The sequence below is a fragment of the Leiobunum rupestre genome, chromosome 5 (genome assembly GCF_980474605.1).
Source record: "Leiobunum rupestre chromosome 5, qqLeiRupe1.1.hap1, whole genome shotgun sequence".
Lineage (NCBI taxonomy): Eukaryota > Metazoa > Arthropoda > Arachnida > Opiliones > Sclerosomatidae > Leiobunum > Leiobunum rupestre.
The window spans coordinates 14865686-14884446 of NC_143388.1; the positions used below are offsets into that span (position 1 = coordinate 14865686).

At 40.3% G+C, this 18761-nt stretch overlaps 1 protein-coding gene across 5 annotated transcripts in view; it reads left to right on the forward strand.

The window, feature by feature from the left end:
- LOC149943621 (teneurin-m-like) overlaps positions 1–18761 on the forward strand; it is a 280977-nt gene that overhangs the window by 259244 nt on the left and 2972 nt on the right. For all 5 annotated transcript variants that reach the window (XM_090175899.1, XM_090175900.1, XM_090175902.1 and 2 more), the window contains 4 exons: positions 1253–1410; positions 9784–11109; positions 11174–11476; positions 12967–14566. In XM_090175899.1, coding sequence (XP_090032025.1) covers positions 1253–1410; positions 9784–11109; positions 11174–11476; positions 12967–14566 — 3387 coding nt within the window. The remainder of the gene's footprint in view (positions 1–1252; positions 1411–9783; positions 11110–11173; positions 11477–12966; positions 14567–18761) is intronic.

Below are 18761 nucleotides of genomic sequence, written 5' to 3' on the forward strand. Positions count from 1 at the left end.
CTCTTTTTTCAATAGATGTCGCTAGCGTCGAAATCAAAAAGGCGGTACTTATAGGTACCCCTCGCGTTGATTGGATCGTTTGAAAATAACATAAATTACAGCAAATATAAACTTTTTTTTTATACGGGATATATAATATAGGTTAAAGTTCACCAAATATGGAGTATAAGTTGTCTAACTATAAAACTCTACAATGTCTCTCTGGCGACGTTATCATTTGGCTATTTTTATTTTAGCTTCCTTTGCCAAAAATAGATGGCCCCATGCTCTCTATTAAAGTCGCGTTTTTCGAAGAATCGGATAGATTCATGGCCATTTCTAATAACAGAGGCCTTTTCATAATACAGGTGGCAATGATGGATCCGCCACTTTAAGATCTAATTTTGGAACCTAAGCTTTAGTACTTTTCAAACGAAAACTATTATCTATTAATTAGATTTAACAAACTAAATGACTAATTTAATGACAACAGCTTTAAATCTAAATTCATTCAAAAAGAGAGATAAGATCTAATTTTCGTTGGGGAACTCAACAAGATTAGGCATTTAGGTCAGCCGTTCCTGACTTTGTCCAATTAACGAAATTTCACGAATGTCAAAATACAGAAGTGAAATAGCCAATGAGTACGTCTAAAATATCAAGCCTTTTCCGAGCGTTTCGTAATCCTAACCGTTGGTTTTGGGCTCGAGAAATTCCTCGAAAAAGCTTGATATTCCGTATGTATTTTGGGTTCTTAACCTCCGTAATTAATAGCTTTATTTACGTTCTAAATTTCCTTTTCTCATTTGCTCGAATTAAAGTATTCTGGGCGAGAAAATAATGAAATAACGCGAAAAGCCGTTACAGGATTAGAAATAAAAGTGGTCGAGTCAACGTTAAAGAATCGTCAGCGATAAAACCTCCGGTAGCAAATAAGCAAAAGCCATTTAGATTCTCGGACTGGTATTAAATTGGTGATTCGGTCCCGATGTAAATGACTGGCTGTATCGCGCTAATAAGAAACGACCGCTGTCTGAAGCGCGCGGTAATCGGGATACTATCATACATCAGCGTAAAGGGTATTAGGTCGTCTCTTCCACTTAACGTCCTCTCTGTTACTCTTGGATGGATTGTATCGCCGCGTCTGCTAAGGAAATGTCCTCAATCCTTAATGAAACTCGTGCCAAGCCTTATTTTCTTAAGGCATTCCGTGTCCCGTTTAGATTGCCCGGAATTGTGGATAAGAAATGAATGCTCTTTGTTGTTTTTCTAGGAATGGCGGTGGCTGTCGACAATACTCTGTACTTCGCTGATGGTACGAATATTCGAATGGTGGACAAGAGAGGAATCATTCACACCTTGATAGGAGACCATCACCATAAGCGTCAGTGGAGGCCCATTCCTTGTACCGGCACGCTCAAACTGGATGAGGTTCGTCGAATCATTTTATTCAAATATTGACACGTGACCTAATAAAGCCGCGTTCACACTAGCCACTTTGGAACCATTTTAAAACGGTTTCGAAAGATCAAATTGTCAAATTTTTATATCGAATGTATTTATCGTATGGCTATTGGGCCATTCCATATGGTTACAGCCAATCATGCCACCATAGGTCCTGCGATTTTTATGAAATTTGGTAGACTTATTCCTTTCGTCAATTGAGGAACATTTACCGATTTTTAGCGCAAAATTTAAAAAATTGATTTTGTTACAGAATATTAATCTAGACCCCCGAAATTTAGTTATGTTTTTTGGGAAATCTCTACCCCAAGATTAAAGTGTTAATAACTTTTTATTTTTTTAACATATCAACTTGAAATATTCCTTAATTAAGGAGTGTATAGTACGGAATCTAAATAAAATCTCCAAAATAATTTACACATTTTAGTTGATTTTTAAAAATTAAAAAAACATTTCGGGGGTCTGATTCTAATGGGTATTTCGTCATGTGGTGCAACTTTTAAATATATATAAAACGCATTTTTCGTTACCTCTAGACCTCATCTTTCTAACGGTATAAGTATCGTTTCGTATATTTGTTTTGTTTTCCACTGGCAGCCAGAAAAACAAAATCTGTGATATTGCTCGAAAAACGTTATTTTTATATTCTATAGAATTTATTGGATTTTTAATAAAAACTTCAAATTTGCCCATTTTTTAAATTAATAACACTTTTAATAAATTTATATTAATATACAAAATTTTAAATTTGTAAATATTTGAAAAAAAACCGCGCATTAGATTTTAAAAATAATTTAATCTTGAACCTTACGGGTATATTTCGTCATAAGGTGCAACTTTTAAATATTTATAAAACCCAATTTTTGTTACCTCTAGATCTTATCTTTCTAACGGTATAAGTATCGTTTCGTATATTTGTTTTGTTTTCCACTGGCAGACGGAAAACCAAATCTGAGATTCTATAGAATTTAAAGATTATTAATAAAAACTTCTTAAAATTGCCACCGAAATTTAATATCTGATATTTTAAAAAGATTTTAATTAGTATTTAAATTTAATTTGTTTTTATATTTGAATAAACCAGCGCATTATATTTTTTGAAAAATAATTTAATCTTAAAGCTATATTTTTATACCAGGAATTTATATATTGGGCGAAATTTAAAAGATATATATTATTGAAATATTTTTCTAAACATACTTTGGGACCCTTAAACATTTTTTTGGTAACTTACATTTGCCAGTTGAGTCTATAAGTGTTGGTTTTGATAAATTACAAATTATAATATTTTGCAATAGCACGTAACATTATGCAAATTTCATGAAATTAAGTAAATAATCATTTTCATCATAGTTTTATTCTTCAACAAATGCCACACACCACTCTTTGTCGTAAACAGCTGAAACATGTTGGCTGATGGAAATACATCGAATAAAATAGCAGATTCGCTATCTTGAACTGCAGCCACTTTAACCCGTGTATTAAATTCGTCCATGGTTAACTTATGCCTATCAAGTTCAGTATTTGACCGCGGTGTGACCATGTGCCATCGATTGTCGAAGTCGTTCTGAGAGTTGGTCACTGTGATTTCTCACATAGGGTTATGAAGCATAAATAAACTTTATGCCACTAATGTTTTGTTCGGCCTATTGAGACAACTGAAGTGGAGTTGTTATTTGATTAATCAATGAAAATAGGCAAACGAAGCTCCAAGAGCTCACATAGACAGTAAGTGACTTCTCCGAAAACGTTCCAATATCAATCCAGAAAGCACTTCTTAAGCATCACTTTGTGGCTAAATTACAAACCTTTTACTTAAGAAGATTGAAGGAAGACCTACCCAGAAGTCACGCTCTAATACTAATCGATTTTGCAGAAAACTATTATTTCGTGTTTTATTGTAAGGGATGAAACATTGAAACTGAACATGGAGCTTCAACATTTATCTCCAAATTTGGAGCATATCCACAATTTCAATGATGGCACTGCATCGCAATATAAAATTTGTAAGAACTTGTTGAACCTCTGCCATCATGTGTTATATTTTCTCTTAATTGCTGATTGAAATTACTTTGCAACTATCCACGGAAAAAACCCAAGTGACGGTATAGGAGTTATAGTGAAGTGTTTGGTAGCAAGATTTTTAATCAAATAACTCCACTTCAGTTGTCTCAATAGGCCGAACAAAACATTAGTGGCATAAAGTTTATTTATGCTTCATAACCCTATGTGAGTGGTTAGCAATTTCGCCTCGCAGCAAGAGGAGCCGGGTTCGATCCCAGATTGTGGCACTCGGTGAAAACTCGGAACAACTCCTTCTGCGTTGAGTTTGCAAGTTCTCTCCCCACTGGTTTAAGGGGTTTTTCTCCGAGTTCTTCGGTTTCCCCTGCCATAAAAACTTGTCTAGGTTAACGGTAATAGTTAGTGTAGAGAGCTGTTGGATCGATCTCGTGGCATGCAGGGCTTGCCACCACCCTCCTACGCATTGTAACCCGGCCACCTGAATTAAGGGCTTCAAAAGTCGCATGATGACTTAGGCCTAAGGTGGTGCCTTGGGTATTAGCCTAGCTGATTATTATTATTATTATTATTACTCTCAGAACGACTTCGACAATCGATGGCACATGGTCACACCGCGGTCAAATACTGAACTTGATAGGCATAAGTTAACCATGGATGAATTTAATACACGGGTTAAAGTGGCTGCAGTTCAAGATAGCGAATCTGCTATTTTATTCGATGTATTTCCATCAGCCAACATGTTTCAGCTGTTTACGACAAAGAGTGGTGTGTGGCATTTGTTGAAGAATAAAACTATGATGAAAATGATTATTTACTTAATTTCATGAAATTTGCATAATGTTACGTGCTATTGCAAAATATTATAATTTGTAATTTATCAAAACCAACACCTATAGACTCAACTGGCAAATGTAAGTTACCAAAAAAAAATGTTTAAGGGTCCCAAAGTATGTTTAGAAAAATATTTCAATAATATATATCTTTTAAATTTCGCCCAATATATAAATTCCTGGTATAAAAATATAGCTTTAAGATTAAATTATTTTTCAAAAAATATAATGCGCTGGTTTATTCAAATATAAAAACAAATTAAATTTAAATACTAATTAAAATCTTTTTAAAATATCAGATATTAAATTTCGGTGGCAATTTTAAGAAGTTTTTATTAATAATCTTTAAATTCTATAGAATCTCAGATTTGGTTTTCCGTCTGCCAGTGGAAAACAAAACAAATATACGAAACGATACTTATACCGTTAGAAAGATAAGATCTAGAGGTAACAAAAATTGGGTTTTATAAATATTTAAAAGTTGCACCACATGACGAAATATACCCGTAAGGTTCAAGATTAAATTATTTTTAAAATCTAATGCGCGGTTTTTTTTTCAAATATTTACAAATTTAAAATTTTGTATATTAATATAAATTTATTAAAAGTGTTATTAATTTAAAAAATGGGCAAATTTGAAGTTTTTATTAAAAATCCAATAAATTCTATAGAATATAAAAATAACGTTTTTCGAGCAATATCACAGATTTTGTTTTTCTGGCTGCCAGTGGAAAACAAAACAAATATACGAAACGATACTTATACCGTTAGAAAGATGAGGTCTAGAGGTAACGAAAAATGCGTTTTATAAATATTTAAAAGTTGCACCACATGACGAAATACCCATTAGAATCAGACCCCCCGAAATGTTTATTTAATTGTTTTTTAAATTTTTAAAAATCAACTAAAATGTGTAAATTATTTTGGAGATTTTATTTAGATTCCGTACTATACACTCCTTAATTAAGGAAAATTTCAAGTTGATATGTTAAAAAAATAAAAAGTTATTAACACTTTAATCTTGGGGTAGAGATTTCCCAAAAAACATAACTAAATTTCGGGGTCTAGATTTATATTCGGTAACAAAATCAATTTTTTAAATTTTGCCCTAAAAATCGGTAAATGTTCCTCAATTGACGAAAGGAATAAGTCTACCAAATTTCATAAAAATCGCAGGACCCATGGTGGCATGATTGGCTGAAACCATATGGAATGGCCCTATTAACAAAAGTGACATAAGACCCTTTTAGTCAGTGGCAAAAAGTGGTAAATATGGCAAAAAGTGGCAAAAAGTGTCAAATAGTGACTAATATTCAGTAAATGCATTTAAATGATGTAAATAAAATCTTTCAGATATGTAGCATCATTTACATGTGATATAATTTTTCAGTTTTTCACAAAAGAACCATTAAAAACCCCTTAAAGATAAATAGCAGACGAATTCAAACTCAGGAAAAATCGTAGAAAAATAGCCCAACAAATAACTAGATTGGGCTACAATTGAGTTTCTAGCCCAAAAACTGGCAACTAATCCAGTATATTGGTCTAAAATAACACAAATATATTTTTTCTTTGTTATGTTTTTTATTTTGATTGAAAAATTTTATCGGCCACTATTTGGCATATTAGCCAGTAAAAGTATTATTCGCCATGTCGGTATTTAGCACTTTTTGCCACATAATTTTATACCTGACATTTACCACTTCGGAACACTGCTTTAAAGGGAATATAACATTCAACGTGCTCTATGTGGAGGACCCCAACAAATTTACAAATTATTTTCCACTCACGACGTCAGTAAGCAAACCACTAAGCAGCTACAAAATATCAAAAGCTATAGCAGGGACTGTCTAATATTGGAACCCTTTGGGCAGGGCCACAGAAATAGTCTTCCCTTTAAGTCAAGATATGGCCATAAAATTTCGATATGACTAATTTACTTTATTTCTTCGATTTACGAAGTCAATATTTTATCAGACATTCGAGGTAAAATATTTGAAGTAGCAAAGCCGTGTTCACACTAGACACTTTGGAACCCGGCCAACTGAATTAATGACTTTAAAAGTCGCTTTATGACTTAGGCCTATGGTGGTGCCTTAGGTATTAAACCTAGCTGATTGCTATAATCAGCTAGGTTTAATACCTAAGGCACCACCATAGGCCTAAGTCATAAAGCGACTTTTAAAGTCATTAATTCAGTTGGCCGGGTTACAATGCGTAGGAGTGTGGTGGCAAGCCCTGCGTGCCACGCGAGCCAACAGCTCCCTACACTAACTATTACCGTTAACCTTTACAAGTTTTTATGGGAGGGGAAACCGAAGAGCTCGGGTTCCAAAGTGTCTAGTGTGAACACGGCTTTGCTACTTCAAATATTTTACCTCGAATGTCTGATAGAAAGAAAAAATATATTTGTGCTATTTTAGACCAATATACTGGATTAGTTGCCAGTTTTTGGGCTAGAAACTCAATTGTAGCCCAATCTAGTTATTTGTTGGGCTATTTTTCTACGATTTTTCCTGAGTTTGAATTCGTCTGCTATTTATCTTTAAGGGGTTTTTAATGGTTCTTTTGTGAAAAACTGAAAAATTATATCACATGTAAATGATGCTACATATCTGAAAGATTTTATTTACATCATTTAAATGCATTTACTGAATATTAGTCACTATTTGACACTTTTTGCCACTTTTTGCCATATTTACCACTTTTTGCCACTGACTAAAAAAGTCACATTTATGTAACACTGTTTTAAAGGAACTATACTCTATTTTAAAAATTGGGCTATCCATTTTGGAAGGAAGTAATTTAAATTTCAAATCCCCATTTCACACTCGAACCAAATCTGCATTCCCAACTTTCCAAATAGAGTTGTTTAGCGGGGTCTTCTTTGAACTAATCACCTTCTACTAAGCTAGGAAGAACGTCTGAGGGAAAGGCGGTATAAATAGAAATACCAAGAGACTTTTCACACATTCCTAGTGGCGAAGATATGAATGTCATTGATCCAATTTTATACTATCTTTTTAACTGCTCGACTGTTTACTAGACATTCTAAAAATGTCTCGGTTAAAATAAATATTGTAAATGAAAATCTAGCAAGTACAAAACCAGCATTGATTATGTCGCGACTAAGACGATTTGAATCCGCGCTCTCCAAAATGGAAACTGTGGAGTAGGTCGGATTCCTTAAACTTTCCAACGAAATCTACTCCGAGTAACAAAGTACCCGATAAGAATGAAAATTCCGCATTCTGGTCGTCGTCGCTAATTCCCGCGGGACTCCGCATCGGCGACCGGCACGAGCGTCCCCTGGCGGCCGGTAATTGCGATTCTTAAGCTAGTACTTGGCCTCGATAAAACTGGTTAGCGCTTTAGCCTCCGAAAGATAGCGTCACCCCATCGGCGCCGCTACATCCGTCGTTTTCGTTTCGACTCTGAAAGTCTGAAACGTCGTCGGATAAAGTTTCCCTTTCCCGGACGTAAACATTTGCCCGCGAGTTTCGTTAATAGGTGCCTCCACTTAATATCGTTCCCTTTTAATAGTCCAGAGTTAATACATCTGGCCTCTGGAGACAGTCTGTCGTCGCGTCACCGCGTGGGGGTTTGATGCCCTCTTTCCGGGCCAACTTCGATCGACCAGAGTTAGAGGAGTTTGTAAATTCCGGAGTAATCATTTGAATGCTAAAGTTTTCGAATTAACGAGAAGATCATATTAGGGGCGCCACCCATCCAGGAGGCCTCTGTATTCGGCTAGGCCTCGACTCTTCTCGCTTTCGTGGGACCGAAATTGGGGTATTCCTCTAGTAGCTCACCCTACCGTCCAAATTGTATGGAAAAGGGGCATTGTTCCAAAATGTTTCATTATATTTCTAAGGGAACTTATCAACGTAATATTGTTACGGCCGTAAAGTATAGCGGTTGGTGGCTATCGGAGGTTTCTGCCGTTGTGGAATCGTGATTACATTAGGGACAAAACCAAATTCGCGTCCGCTAGGAAGAGCCTCTGTTTCATTGTCGCTTCACTTAGACGTGCTCGAATACAAATCCGGTCCGATCTCCCGTATGATTTATGACCTTATAACGCGCTCCCCGCAATTTCGGTGTCGGTAAACGTTACTTTAACAAGATCGCTGCTAAACAAAGTAGAGGTGTTTAAGCCGTTTTCAATGATTTGTCGTTGTTAAGCTCTAGATCAAATCAAACAAGACATCTTTGTTTCGAAAGGCAGCGGGGCATTGGCCCCAAAACATTTTACTGGGAGGGGAAGGTATTGTAATTGCCCCCTGGTAAATTTTGGTCCGGGTCAAATATTCAGAATGACATGACAACTTAAATATAAACAATGTCACGGACTTTTAAGTACACACACTTCCCCCGATGTATTAAATATATTTTAAATGTTAAATTTAAATTTGAACAAATTTTCAACCATCTTGTACATTAACTTAATAAACCCTCAGAGGAATTTTATCGAAAAGGAATTTTTCGAGTTACCTGGTTTTGTAAATATGGTAGCGAACCGCGAACACGTTAATTAAAATTAATTTTTGGACCCAACGAATTTTTCGTGTTAACTGGTTTAAGAAATAAGGTAGCGAAACGCGACCGAGTTAGATGGCGCCTGTATCAATTGGCACGAAATTCAAATATGTCAATAATGCATTCGCGTGTTGTGGGGACCCGCGAATTGGCCAGAAATCTCATTTAAAATTAAAATTTCTTAATGTAACCCACAGCTTAGTTCAAAAATGATCAGTACTGACTAAAAATATAGTATTCAACCAAATCGCTCTTAATTTAAAAAAGAGTATAGATTTTAATGCAAAAATCAATGAAATTGGCAAATGCCCCACTTCCGGGGACCCCGATCTCTTAAATTTTATGATATTTACAATCGATTGACGTATCATGTGTCATGATACCTCTTACCGTAAGTGTATAATATGATTACATAAGTGTGACACTTCCTATTCTTCACATGTTTTACTGCGAGCTATTCACAAGACAGACTACATTACGGGCGTCGTCGCCGTTTTGCGTCCGCGGAGTGGTTAGCACTTTCGCCTCGCAGCAAGAGGAGCCGGGTTCGATCCCAGCTTGTGGCACTGGGTGAAAACTCGGAACAACTCCTTCCGCGTTGAGTTTGCAAGTTCTTTCCCCACTGGCTTAAATGGTTTTCCCCCGAGCTCTTCGGTTTCAACTTCCATAAAAACTTGTTGAAGTTAACGGAAATAGTTAGTGTAGGGAGCTGTTGGCTCGCGTGGCTTGCAGGGCTTGCCACCACCCTCCTAAGCATTTTAACCCGACCACCTGAATTAAAGGCTTTAAAAGTCGCTCGATGACTTAGGCCTAGGGTGGTGCCTTGGGTATTAGCCTAGCTGATTATTATTATTGTTATTATTATTATTATTTTTTAAACGGTTTCGATTAGGTTTATGACTTCTGAAAAAAATAGTATTCCCGAGGTATTAAAATTTTCTTGTTTTAGGTGAAACTGAGATGGCCAACTGATCTTGCCATAAATCCTCTGGATGGCTTACTCTATTTTATCGATGATCATATGGTCCTTAAAGTCACAAAGGACAAAAGGGTCATGGTCATGGCGGGACAACCGGTTTATTGTAAAAGTCAAATCCAGAAGAATCAGAAATCTCGTATGAGTGAAGAGACAACCTTAGGGTCTTTGATAAGTTTCGCGTTCGGACCGACGGGTCTCATGTACATAGCCGAGGTGCATTCCAACCAAGTGCATCGCATTCGTACCATGTCCCCGGACCGGGAATTGCTTCATTTTGCTGGAAGCGAAACCGCCTGCGATTGCGCCTGGGACAACTGTACGTGTCCTTCCAACGACAAAGTCTCGCTCGCTATGGACACTCGTCTGTACTCTATCACGTCGTTGACCGTGACTAGCGACGGGGTTGTGCATTTCTCTGACCAAGGTAGTCTCAGGGTACTGTCCGCGGTACCGTTTCTTCCTCAGCCCGACGAACAACAAGTGGAATTCCGTATCGCCTATCCGGATAACCACGAAATATTTGTTTTCAACAAATACGGCCAGCACATCGCCACGCGAAGTATTCTTACGGGAAAGACAATGTACACTTTCTTGTACAATGTCAACACCAGTTTTGGTAAATTAAGCGCGGTGACGGACGCTTCCGGAAACAAAGTGTCGTTTTTGAGGGACAGCGGCAATAGTTTGCACACGATTGAAACTGCCCGGGGGCAAAAGTGCCGAGTGCAAGTCACTAAACAAGGTTCCTTGGAACTGTTCGTGGATCCGACCAATTTGGAAACCAATTTCTATTACGACGGCGGTGGCTTGCTCACGAGCAGAACTGACAGCGAAGGAAGGTCGTTTTTCTACGTGTACGATGACAATGGCCGGTTGACCGAGGTGGTGAAACCGAGTGGAGTCGCCATATCATTGACTTTCGATCTGAGTCCATCCGGAGCTTCCGTTTCGTATTCCGAAGACGGTGGTCCCAAACAACTAGTCGTGACCGTCAAAGGTACCACGGTCATATCGGAAGAAGGAGGGATGTTCTTGCAAACGACGGTTCATCAAGACGGAACCATCGAAGTGGAGACGCCGTGGAAGGTAGGGGGAGTCTGGGAAACGGCTCCTCACAGCGTCCTTCGAGAAGTTCTTCCAGTTCAAGCGGGCATGTTCGCTGTGCCGGTTAAGCAAGTACTTTACTACGGAATGGAACCAACGAGTTTGCTCGAATGGCAGTATGACGTCAAATACAGCCGCAGGGAAAAGGGGAAAGAGGAGAAAGCAACATCCGCCGTTGAGAGAGTTCTCTCCGTAAGCGAAACTATTTTGTTTTTAAGAATAAGTTGCGTTCAATAAATTGAATTTCTTTAAACAGGTGAACAATACCCAGTTTCTGACTGTGGAATATGACTGGGTCGCGCGACGTGAAATCTTGTACAATAGTTCCAGAAGGCCTTGCTTGGTGGTGCAGTACGATAGCTTTTCGAGACCAATTCAATGGCTGCCCACAGACACCAGGGTCCCTTTGAACATCATGTACGACAGGCAAGGACGTCTTTCTGGCTGGCAGCACGGATCTTTGACGGAAACCTACGGATACGACCGACTGGGACACCTTTCGGAATTGAAGTACACGGACAACCACGTTGTCAAATTAACCTACGAGGGACGAGCGATGGTAAGCCCATTCTTTTCTCCTCTCGTAAAAGACGTCACTTCGTATTCAAATGGGATTAGGGTAAAACCCAATTTTCTTCAAAGCTCTCAAAGTGATTTCTGATATCTCTCCCCAAAAATACAGCTTTAACCTAATTCCTCTATCGTAAAATTACAAAGTAGGAAAGTATCGTAAACTACACTCGAGAAAATAGGAATCTTTTAAAATTCAATTTGCATTCTGTCCTTAGCCATCGAAAGTTCAAAGGGATTTCTCCGATAAAAACTACTTTTATCGAAAACTTCAATATAATGCCGTAATAATTCCCTTCAATACCTCGAGCGGAAATTCTAAAACCCTTTAATAGAAAAGGAAAACTTTTTATAGGCCGCGGCCGCGGCTGGCTGCGCCTGTTTTTCGTCCTAGAGATGCATCGAGGTAAATCACCCGAGATTTACTCCGGTTCAATCGTTAAAAAATGTTGATCGATAATTCTCGATAAATAGGGCACGCGCGCCTTTATCCCTTAACCCCCCCCCCCCTCTCGTAAAACCCGGGGGACGAAAGAAAATAACGACGGTGACTCGAGCCTTTCAAAAAGGACTCGACACCCTTGTCTAAAGCGGCGGCACTAACGAGGAGTCGTCATTAGGGCTTAATAGCGCTGACGAGTGTCGGCGGTTCTGCTTGAATCAATAAGTAGAGTCGATAGCCTTAAGAATATATGGAAGTTTATGTTTTAAGGAAAAGGTTACGTCTAAGGAGTAATCAGTTTGGAGCGGAAGGAGGAGAAGGAATATTAAGGGGTCGGAAGGGGGTCAAATCTGTCCATCAGAGAGTGCAGCGAGCCGCGGAGTGGGTGGACGCCAATCACGTCCGACTCATTTTCATCGATTATGGCGGAGAGGCTAGCTGGCACGAATCCAGAACTTAATAACCCTCGGTCGTTGGAAGGGGGACCCGTCACTGCGCGTTAAAACTATCGGCAAAGAAAACCTCGACCGGCTCAAGTTTTTCTATTCAGAAAAGAGAGAAAAGTAACGTTACTCTCGCGGGCTCTGAAGCGCGTGAGCCCGTGTTTAGACGGAAAAGGGGGAGAGAAGGGGTTACACTCTCCTTGATGGGAAAGGGGGAGGGGGGGCGTCGAGAGAAAACGATTAAATGTCGATGGAGATCGAAGGACCTGGCTCCGGTTTCCGTTTTAATAAGCCCTCCACTTTTTCTTTCGAAATATTGACTTTGAGTTTCTCGAGACAAGAATCCATACCCGAGTTTCTTTTTACCGCCCAGAGCCAAACTGTCCTCTCGAAGGGTCAAAAAGTTTGGACAGTCGTGGCTGATACTTTTCTACGGATATTTCCTTCTCTTCGCGCGGGGGAATTTAGATTGTTCATTTAATAAGTGTCATTGGAACTTTGTTTCATTTTAGCGTTCCCTACATTATAACGGATACTGATTCTTCTTTTCAATCTCATTTTATTTTACCATTACGCTTTTACGAAAATCTTTAGCCTTCCAAAGTCATCCTGCCGACGGGTCGGACGTATACTTTCGACTTCGATACTAACGGTGGCTTGAGGCAAATCGAAACTCCCAAAGGCACCCGACACACCTTTCTAGGACATATATCCATCGGCTTCCACAAGTTTTTCTACACGCCTCCGGGAAACGGAGCTCCTTACGTGGTTTTGTTCAACGACATGAAGTTTCCTATTTTGAAGATATTCCCCGGTGACCTGGGCAGAGTTCTTTATCGCTACGCTAACCAGACTCTCTTGAAATCCATCGTGTTCGGTGGAGGAAAGGTCGAGCGCAACTACACCATCGGAGGGTTCGTCGAGAGCGAGCTCTGGGCCGACGAACGAGTCGAGGTGGTATCGGAGTACGGCTACACCAACGCTCTTCTCACCCACAGCAGAATGAAATACGCCGGCAAATTTCAACTTTCAAACTTAACCTTCGTCTATAGTTACGACAAAGGAGCCAGACTGAGAAGTTTAGCGACTCGAATCGAAGCGTTGCAGCTGAAAAGTGTCGATTTCAGTTATAGCCCCGTTTCGGGGAAAATGATGCTTTTCGGAAACTTTCGAGTTTTCGAACGAGCCACCAACGACTCCGTGATTTCCGACGGCACCGCGTCTTTCACGCGTCAAACCGATTCCCATCATCGTTTCCGGCAGTTGTCTCTGATCATTTCGGACAAGGAAGTGTACAGAATGGACTTGCAGTACGACAATCGCAATTACGTCACCCAAACCAAAATGTTCGTCCGAAGTTTGGGCTCGTCGAAAATCAGGCAACAAAACTATTCCTACGACGACGATGGCCAATTGATCGATATGACGGGCAAGGAGAAGTGGAAGTTCAGTTACGACCAGAACGGGAATATGATCACTATGCAGTATCAGGCCAAGAGAATCGACATTCTGTACGACGTGGGCGACCGCATCGTCAGTTTCGGTGAGACGCCGTATTTGGTAGACGGCCGAGGCTACGTCATCCAACGCGGGGAGGAACGTTTCTTCTACAACGTCAAGGGTCAACTGATCAGGGCCTCCAAGAACGGACGCTTCAACGTCGAATACGCGTACGACGCCCGAGGCCGGCTGGCCGTCAGAAAGGACCACTTCGGGAATTTGACTCAGTTCTTCTACGCCAATCCTCTGAAGCCTCACCTACTGACTCACGTCTACAACAACGCGGATGGTCGCTTCTTGATTCTGCTCTACGATGATTCCGACTACCCCGTTCTGGTGATGTTGAACAAGGAGAGCTTCTACGTGGCTTGCGATTGTATAGGGACTCCCGTCGTGGTCTTCGATAAATTTGGCGAAGTGGTCAAGGAGTTCCACAGGGGTCCTTACGGCCACGTTATGTTCGACAGCAATCCTCACTTCTACCTACCCGTCGACTTTCAAGGAGGAATACTCGATCCGTTCTCCGGCCTCATTCACTTTGGCGAAAGGGTGTACGACCCCATGGTCGGACAATGGATGTCGCCCGGGTGGGACGACGTGTTGCGAAACTTAAACGACCCCAGAGGACTTCACCTCTACAGGTTCAACAAAAACGATCCAATTAACAAAGTAGTAACTCGTAGAAACAAATTGGGTAAGCTGGTGTTTTGACATTAAGCTAACTTGACTTCTCGCATGACCGCTCGTTTCATTCTTTCGCGTTATTATTTTATATTGTTGCAACGACAATTCCCAAAGTTTTGGTTTGTTCAAATTGTTGATATTTCAACCGGTTTATTTTCAAACCTTTAAGGTTTATAAAGGATTTTATTCTACACCTTAAATAGCATTTTTCCTTTTAGGATGTTTAATTGTTTATTTACACGGTTTAGGGTGCTTTTGTCTTCCGTTTTGGTTCCTTTATTACACCGTTTGTGGTATAAAACTACTCCCTTAAGGGTTCTTAAACTACTGACTTAAGGGTACTAAGCTACTGCCTTAAGGGTACTAAGCTACTGACTTAAGGGTACTAAGCTACTGACTTAAGGGTACTAAGCTACTGCCTTAAGGGTTCTTAAGCTACTGCCTTAAGGGTTCTTAAGCTACTGCCTTAAGGGTTCTTAAGCTACTGCCTTAAGGGTTCTTAAGCTACTGCCTTAAGGGTTCTTAAGCTACTGCCTTAAGGGTTGTTAAGCTACTGCCTTAAGGGTTGTTAAGCTACTGCCTTAAGGGTTGTTAAGCTACTGCCTTAAGGGTTGTTAAGCTACTGCCTTAAGGGTTGTTAAGCTACTGCCTTAAGGGTTCTTAAGCTACTGCCTTAAGGGTTCTTAAGCTACTGCCTTAAGGGTTCTTAAGCTACTGCCTTAAGGGTTCTTAAGCTACTGCCTTAAGGGTACTAAGCTACTGACTTAAGGGTTCTTAAGCTACGGCCTTAAGGGTACTAAGCTACTGACTTAAGGGTTCTAAGCTACGGCCTTAAGGGTTCTTAAGCTACTGCCTTAAGGGTTATTAAGCTACTGCCTTAAGGGTTGTTAAGCTACTGCCTTAAGGGTTGTTAAGCTACTGCCTTAAGGGTTGTTAAGCTACTGCCTTAAGGGTTGTTAAGCTACTGCCTTAAGGGTTGTTAAGCTACTGCCTTAAGGGTTCTTAAGCTACTGCCTTAAGGGTTCTTAAGCTACTGCCTTAAGGGTTCTTTAGCTACTGCCTTAAGGGTTGTTAAGCTACTGCCTTAAGGGTTGTTAAGCTACTGCCTTAAGGTTCTTAAGCTACTGCCTTGAGGGTTCTTAAGCTACTGCCTTAAGGGTTCTTAAGCTACTACCTTAAGGGTTCTTAAGCTACTGCCGTAAGGGTTCTTAAGCTACTGCCTTAAGGGTTGTTAAGCTACTGCCTTAAGGGTTGTTAAGCTACTGCCTTAAGGGTTCTTAAGCTACTGCCTTAAGGGTTCTTAAGCTACTGCCTTAAGGGTTCTTAAGCTACTGCCTTAAGGGTTCTTAAGCTACTGCCTTAAGGGTTCTTAAGCTACTGCCTTAAGGGTTGTTAAGCTACTGCCTTAAGGGTTGTTAAGCTACTGCCTTAAGGGTTGTTAAGCTACTGCCTTAAGGGTACTAAGCTACTGACTTAAGGGTTCTTAAGCTACGGCCTTAAGGGTACTAAGCTACTGACTTAAGGGTTCTAAGCTACGGCCTTAAGGGTTCTTAAGCTACTGCCTTAAGGGTTATTAAGCTACTGCCTTAAGGGTTGTTAAGCTACTGCCTTAAGGGTTGTTAAGCTACTGCCTTAAGGGTTGTTAAGCTACTGCCTTAAGGGTTGTTAAGCTACTGCCTTAAGGGTTGTTAAGCTACTGCCTTAAGGGTTCTTAAGCTACTGCCTTAAGGGTTCTTAAGCTACTGCCTTAAGGGTTCTTAAGCTACTGCCTTAAGGGTTCTTAAGCTACTGCCTTAAGGGTTCTTAAGCTACTGCCTTAAGGGTTCTTAAGCTACTGCCTTAAGGGTTCTTAAGCTACTGCCTTAAGGGTTCTTAAGCTACTGCCTTAAGGGTACTAAGCTACTGCCTTAAGGGTTCTTAAGCTACTGCCTTAAGGGTTCTTAAGCTACTGCCTTAAGGGTACTAAGCTACTGCCTTAAGGGCACTAAGCTACTGCCTTAAGGGTACTAAGCTACTGCCTTAAGGGTACTAAGCTACTGACTTAAGGGTACTAAGCTACGGCCTTAAGGGTTCTTAAGCTACTGCCTTAAGGGTTCTTAAGCTACTGCCTTAAGGGTTCTTAAGCTACTGCCTTAAGGGTTGTTAAGCTACTGCCTTAAGGGTTGTTAAGCTACTGCCTTAAGGTTCTTAAGCTACTGCCTTAAGGGTTCTTAAGCTACTGCCTTAAGGGTTCTTAAGCTACTGCCTTAAGGGTTCTTAAGCTACTGCCTTAAGGGTTGTTAAGCTACTGCCTTAAGGGTTGTTAAGCTACTGCCTTAAGGGTTCTTAAGCTACTGCCTTAAGGGTTCTTAAGCTACTGCCTTAAGGGTTCTTAAGCTACTGCCTTAAGGGTTCTTAAGCTACTGCCTTAAGGGTTCTTAAGCTACTGCCTTAAGGGTTGTTAAGCTACTGCCTTAAGGGTTGTTAAGCTACTGCCTTAAGGGTTGTTAAGCTACTGCCTTAAGGGTTGTTAAGCTACTGCCTTAAGGGTTGTTAAGCTACTGCCTTAAGGGTTGTTAAGCTACTGCCTTAAGGGTTGTTAAGCTACTGCCTTAAGGGTTCTTAAGCTACTGCCTTAAGGGTTCTTAAGCTACTGCCTTAAGGGTACTAAGCTACTGACTTAAGGGTTCTTAAGCTACGGCCTTAAGGGTACTAAGCTACTGACTTAAGGGTTCTAAGCTACGGCCTTAAGGGTTCTTAAGCTACTGCCTTAAGGGTTATTAAGCTACTGCCTTAAGGGTTGTTAAGCTACTGCCTTAAGGGTTGTTAAGCTACTGCCTTAAGGGTTGTTAAGCTACTGCCTTAAGGGTTGTTAAGCTACTGCCTTAAGGGTTGTTAAGCTACTGCCTTAAGGGTTGTTAAGCTACTGCCTTAAGGGTTCTTAAGCTACTGCCTTAAGGGTTCTTAAGCTACTGCCTTAAGGGTTCTTAAGCTACTGCCTTAAGGGTTCTTAAGCTACTGCCTTAAGGGTTCTTAAGCTACTGCCTTAAGGGTACTAAGCTACTGCCTTAAGGGTACTAAGCTACTGCCTTAAGGGTTCTTAAGCTACTGCCTTAAGGGTTCTTAAGCTACTGCCTTAAGGGTACTAAGCTACTGCCTTAAGGGTACTAAGCTACTGCCTTAAGGGTACTAAGCTACTGCCTTAAGGGTACTAAGCTACTGACTTAAGGGTACTAAGCTACGGCCTTAAGGGTTCTTAAGCTACTGCCTTAAGGGTTGTTAAGCTACTGCCTTAAGGGTTGTTAAGCTACTGCCTTAAGGGTTGTTAAGCTACTGCCTTAAGGGTTGTTAAGCTACTGCCTTAAGGTTCTTAAGCTACTGCCTTAAGGTTCTTAAGCTACTGCCTTAAGGGTTCTTAAGCTACTGCCTTAAGGGTTCTTAAGCTACTGCCTTAAGGGTTCTTAAGCTACTGCCTTAAGGGTTCTTAAGCTACTGCCTTAAGGGTTGTTAAGCTACTGCCTTAAGGTTCTTAAGCTACTGCCTTAAGGGTTCTTAAGCTACTGCCTTAAGGGTTCTTAAGCTACTGCCTTAAGGGTTCTTAAGCTACTGCCTTAAGGGTTGTTAAGCTACTGCCTTAACGGTTGTTAAGCTACTGCCTTAAGGGTTGTTAAGCTACTGCCTTAAGGGTTGTTAAGCTACTGCCTTAAGGGTTGTTAAGCTACTGCCTTAAGGGTTCTTAAGCTACTGCCTTAAGGGTTCTTAAGCTACTGCCTTAAGGGTTCTTAAGCTACTGCCTTAAGGGTTCTTAAGCTACTGCCTTAAGGGTTCTTAAGCTACTGCCTTAAGGGTTCTTAAGCTACTGCCTTAAGGGTTCTTAAGCTACTGCCTTAAGGGTTCTTAAGCTACTGCCTTAAGGGTTCTTAAGCTACTGCCTTAAGGGTTCTTAAGCTACTGCCTTAAGGGTTCTTAAGCTACTGCCTTAAGGGTTCTTAAGCTACTGCCTTAAGGGTTCTTAAGCTACTGCCTTAAGGGTTCTTAAGCTACTGCCTTAAGGGTTCTTAAGCTACTGTCTTAAGGGAGCTACACCCTACCGGGTGTTAAATCACTCTATATACGGTGTAATATAACAACGTTTACACCCTTTTTCAAGTTTTAAATTTGGGACAAAAAACCTTTAAGGCTGTATATATTAACCCTAAAGAGGGTTTTTATTACATATTTTAGAC